Source organism: Solanum lycopersicum, chromosome 9 (genome assembly GCF_036512215.1).
Source record: "Solanum lycopersicum chromosome 9, SLM_r2.1".
In the NCBI taxonomy this organism is placed as follows: Eukaryota; Viridiplantae; Streptophyta; class Magnoliopsida; order Solanales; family Solanaceae; genus Solanum; species Solanum lycopersicum.
Genome location: NC_090808.1, coordinates 20,873,782 through 20,878,589, shown reverse-complemented (window position 1 = coordinate 20,878,589; position 4,808 = coordinate 20,873,782). Strand labels below are relative to the sequence as shown.

Below are 4,808 nucleotides of genomic sequence, written 5' to 3'. Positions count from 1 at the left end.
TGTCTAACTTCACATAATGAAACATTAAGAGTACATAATATCATAGTTTAGCAATATAGACCAAATACATGTTCATATGAGTAATCAACATCACATAGTCTCATTAACATGTAAGATAACCATATGCATATCATTTACATTCATGATCATATACATACATAAGAATAACCTCCTAAAGCTTCCTTCAAGGCAAACTACTGAAAGGCATAGGTATAGTCCTATACCCCTACCTAGGCTAAGTCAAACCTTTTACGTCACCTTAGTTGGTTGCTACTTCATTAATTCATTTTAGTTTAGGGAACACTTACCTAAACCGACCTAGACTACAAGATATAAGTATGGAATCCGTGCAATCAAACCTTACACCGATGGAAGGTGGTCTACCAGCCAAAGTAAAACCAAACAAAAATGTAGCTTTTTGTGGATCCACCAGCTAGTCTTCCTATGGGGGCAACATAGTTCAAGAACTATGAGATAAGTATAAACTCTCTATATAAGGAGCTGAACTTACGACAGAGGTGGTGGTTAGAGTTGCTAAAGGATTATGATGTTGACATTTTATATCATCTAGGGAAAGCAAATGTTGTAGTAGATGCTCTTAGCCGTAAGTCCATGGGTAGCTTGACAGATGTACAACCATAAAGGAGGGAGATGGTTCGGGAGATTCAGCGGCTATCTAGCCTTGGAGTCCGTCTGGCTAATTCAGAAGATAGTGGAGTTTCTACTCGAGAGATTGCTGAGTCCTCAATCATAGATGAGGTAAAGAGACACCAATACGAGGACCCTATTCTTTCACAGTATAGAGATGCAGCTCTTCAAAAAGAAAAGACCACATTTAAGGTTACACCTGACGGAGTGTTACGATATGAAGGCAGATTGTGTGTACCCGATATTACTGGGCTACGAAGGCAAGTTATGGGAGAGGCACACTCTGCCCGTTATTCTATTCACCCACGGTCAACGAAAATGTATCATGATCTTAGATGCTTATACTGGTGGGATGGCATGAAAAAGGATATAGCGGAGTTTGTTGCTCAATGCCCGAATTGTCAACAAGTTTAGATCAAACATCAAAAGCCTGGTGGATTATTACAGGAGATAGAGATCTCGACTTGGAAATGGGAGAGGATTAATATGGACTTCATTACAGGCTTACCTCACACTCAACGGAAGTATTACTCTATATGGGTTATTGTAGATAGGCTGACGAAATCGGCCCATTTTCTTCAAGTCAGGACTACTTATTCGGCTGAAGATTATGCGAGATTGTATGTCAGGGAGATAGTGAGACTTCATGGGGTTCCCACATCCATTATATCAGACAGAGGAGCTCAATTTACAGCCAACTTTTGGAGATCGTTTCAGAAGGGATTGGGGGTACAAGTGAACCTTAGCACAACATTTCACTGTCAGACTGATGGGCAGGCTGAGCGTACTATTTAGACATTAGAAGATGTGTTGCGGGCCTGTATTATTGACTTTAAAGGTAGCTGGAATTACCACTTGCCGCTTATTAAGTTTTCCTATAATAATAGCTACCATTCTAGTATCCAAATGGCACCGTACGAGGCCTTATATGGGAGGAAGTGCAGGTCACCTATTGGTTGGTTTGATGTTGGCGAGACTAAGTTAATAGGCCCAGATATGATTCAGTATGCTCTTGACAAGGTGAAGCTTATTCAATAAAGATTATTAGAAGCCAAGAGTCGACAGAAGTCATACGCACATAATCGGCGTCGAGATTTGGAGTTTCAGATTTGTGATTGTGTATTCCTAAAGGTATCACCCATGAAGGGTGTGATGAGATTCGGCAGGAAGGGAAAGCTCTGTCCGAGATACATTGGGCCTTATCAGATTGTTCATAGGATAGGCAAGGTTGCCTATGAGTTGGATCTACCATCTAATTTGGAGGCGGTACATCCAGTCTTCCATGTATCGATGCTACATAAATTTATTGGTGATCCTTCTAGTGTATTTCCTGTAGATGATGTTCAGGTAACAGAGGAGTTGTCATATGAGGAGAAACCCATAACTATACTTGATCGCCTGGTTAGAAGGTTACATACTAAGGATGTGGCTTCCGTCAAAGTGTCGTGGAAAAATAATAATAGGGAGGAGATGACTTGGGAAGCGGAAGACAAAATGAACACTAAGTATCCTTAGTTGTTCCCCGTACCTGCAGGTAATTCAATTCCTAGATTGACTATATTGATTGATAAACGAGGTTATGTAGTAAGTTGTGACTCTGTGAGGCATCTTTGTTGATAAGTATAATTGTTAGAGAGACCTCGCTGGAACCTTTTTTTGTGAGACGCTAACTTAACATTTGAGGACGAATGTTCCTAAGGGGGGAAGGATGTTATGCCTCGTATTTTTATACGTAGTGCGCGTCATGAACTTGTAGATGTATGTCCGGGGATTGAGATTTTATTTTAAGTTCCAAGTGATTAAAGAAATATTAGGCAAGGATGTTAATTACAAATGTGTTGTTAAGTATGATTTGGTTCATGTAAGTGCCATTAACTTTAAGTGAGGGATTAATTAGTGGCTGATTAGGATTAAATTAATCTAGTGGGCTCCACAACTGAAGGCAAATTAAAAAGTGATCAGATTGGGAGCTGGCGTTAGTGGGACACGTGTAGAGGGGGGCTGCCTCCACTTCATATTATAAATGAGCTGTGAAATGCATTGCAACATATCATCTTCTTCACCTCTTGGTTTAGGCAGCCATGGAAATGGAGAAAACCAATCATGCAACTCTTGCGCAGCAGCTGCAAAGAATTTTGTTAGTAATCTCTTTGTTTGGTGTGTTAAATCCTTAAAATGCCTTTGTTAATTAGCCATTAATGTTAAGAAGGGGGCGTGACCAGTAGCTTAGGATGTTTTTTTAGTTACTTAATGTGCTAAGTATGAACGGAAACCATATTCGAATTATTAGTGGTGTCGTGTTGGTGCTTGGGATGTTTTGATTAAAGCAAACTGCGGGAAAATTCTTTTTTGGCGTTATGTATATGTTAAATGTGATTATGGGTATATACTCCAAAGGATGAATATGATAAGGTAGATGTGTTGCGAATTATAAAATGAGTTACAGCTCGGTGTGTCGTTGTTTCGTTACTATGGTTGCCGAGACGGAACTATTTTGAGGGAGGGGGCTATTTAATATGATTCGTTGGGTTATATGTGTTATTGGTATTGCTGTGGATAATGTGGGTTGTTGTCGGATTGGGATGAAGTAAGGAAATTAGGGGAAGTGCTACCGAATTTTTGTTAGATTATTATCTAGCTTACAATAAGTAGTAAAGCGCGTCGTTTATCTAATTGCGGCACGATTATTGCTTGTTATAGATTAATAGCTTGAGAAGTAAATATTGGACGTGCGGCTCGACTATACGGTATGTAACGCTACCCCTTCTTTCTTTGTTTTGCATGACTTTTAAAAATGAGTGAATAACAGACAGGTTTGATACTTACTTCTAGAGCGTCTAGGTGACATATATTCATGCTTCCACAACTATTCCTCTATATATCGGCTATGTCTAAGGCTTAATGATTTCTTATATCTATGGTAGTACTTCATAAAGTCATTGAGATTTTATGTTTCCATATCGTATTAAAGGTTCATAATCTTGATAAAACGTTAATCATTGGTAATACTCCCTGCTGGTTCACGTTGATTGTTCTATTGAGTTATAAGAAATGATTTTAATTGCATATGGTTGCTCATAATATTCTGCTCGTGCATAGAGTCATTTATCATTTCACCGAGTCCCGGGACAGGTAATGTTCGTGCGGAGTTTCTTACATATGTCACCGAGTCCCTCACTAGAGGTCCGGGTATGTATATTATATGTATGATTGGTGATGATGACGGAGATGATGTGATGATTATTTTTCCTAGCCCATTACTAGGGACGTTGGGCACCTTATATGTTAAAGATATGCATGATTTTCACTTAAAAGGTTACATGTGTAGTGATATTTTGTTTCGATTTACCATGTTGGTATCCTGTCATCTTTACCTTATGCTTTACATACTCAGTTTGTTGTCCGTACTGACCCCCCCTTTCCTCGGGGGGCAGCGTTTCATGCCCGCAGGTGTAGACGTACAGTTCGATGATCCTCCCGCCTAGGATTTTACTCTGCTGATTGGGAGAGCTCCATTGTTCCGGAGCCTAGTCGTTTTGGTACATAATTTTTGTGTAGTCTTTTGCTTGTCTATGGGTATGGCGGGGCCCTATCCCGTCGAGTTTCACTACTATACTCTTAGAGGTCTGTAGTCATTATGTGGGTTGTATATATATATGTTTTGGATAATGGTCTTGACATGGTTTGTTTGGGATGTCCGCTTGTACAGGGGCAGCCTTGTCGGCTGCGTACATCATTGTGTATTGTGTAGTGGCAGCCTTGTCGGCTTGCGTATGCTATTATGCTTTTCATAGTGGCGGCCTTGTCGGCTCGCATATGTTGTTACGGTTGAATGGTTATGACTCCTTATGAGACAGGTCCACTATGTTTGTATATATATATATATATATATATATATATATATATGGCGTTGGGGTTGTCTTGATTTGAGTAAATTCCATATAGTCATAGTTTCAGTTGGTTATACTTAGCAGGTTTGTATGTAAGTGTCCAAAACGGGCACTAGTCACGGCCCATCGATTTGGGTCGTGACACAGGGAATGCTCAATTTTTAAATGCCTTATATGTTCTGCATTAATACTATGCAATTTAGCCTTATTGTCTTTATTATTAGCATTAGGCAGATTTTCTTCAGCATCCTTTACTAAATCCTCATACTC

General features: G+C 39.6%; 2 protein-coding genes and 1 long non-coding RNA gene across 3 annotated transcripts; all 3 read left to right on the top strand.

Moving 5' to 3' along the window:
• The first annotated feature begins 651 nt into the window (after nt 1–651).
• LOC138338425 (uncharacterized) lies at nt 652–1,062 on the top strand. The gene has a single exon (XM_069289383.1). It carries the CDS (start codon nt 652–654, stop codon nt 1,060–1,062), a length of 411 nt encoding a protein of 136 aa, XP_069145484.1.
• A 492-nt stretch (nt 1,063–1,554) lies between these two features.
• LOC138338424 (uncharacterized) lies at nt 1,555–2,163 on the top strand. Its single transcript, XM_069289382.1, has 2 exons — nt 1,555–1,668; nt 1,780–2,163. The coding sequence occupies exons 1-2, from the start codon at nt 1,555–1,557 to the stop codon at nt 2,161–2,163; spliced, it is 498 nt and encodes a 165-aa protein (XP_069145483.1).
• Nucleotides 2,164–2,690: 527 nt separating this feature from the next.
• Nucleotides 2,691–4,583, top strand: LOC138338236 (uncharacterized). Its single transcript, XR_011211677.1, has 3 exons — nt 2,691–2,785; nt 3,349–3,395; nt 4,099–4,583. It is a non-coding gene; the product is annotated as an uncharacterized lncRNA (long non-coding RNA).
• The last annotated feature ends 225 nt before the right edge of the window (nt 4,584–4,808 follow it).

Bases quoted from the DNA above. Each gene is read 5' to 3' on its own strand.
- LOC138338425 (XM_069289383.1), top strand. From the start codon at position 652: ATGGTTCGGGAGATTCAGCGGCTATCTAGCCTTGGAGTCCGTCTGGCT.
- LOC138338424 (XM_069289382.1), top strand. From the start codon at position 1,555: ATGGCACCGTACGAGGCCTTATATGGGAGGAAGTGCAGGTCACCTATT. The intron at 1,669-1,779 runs GTGAAGCTTATT...GTATTCCTAAAG, and splicing joins TTCAGTATGCTCTTGACAAG to GTATCACCCATGAAGGGTGT.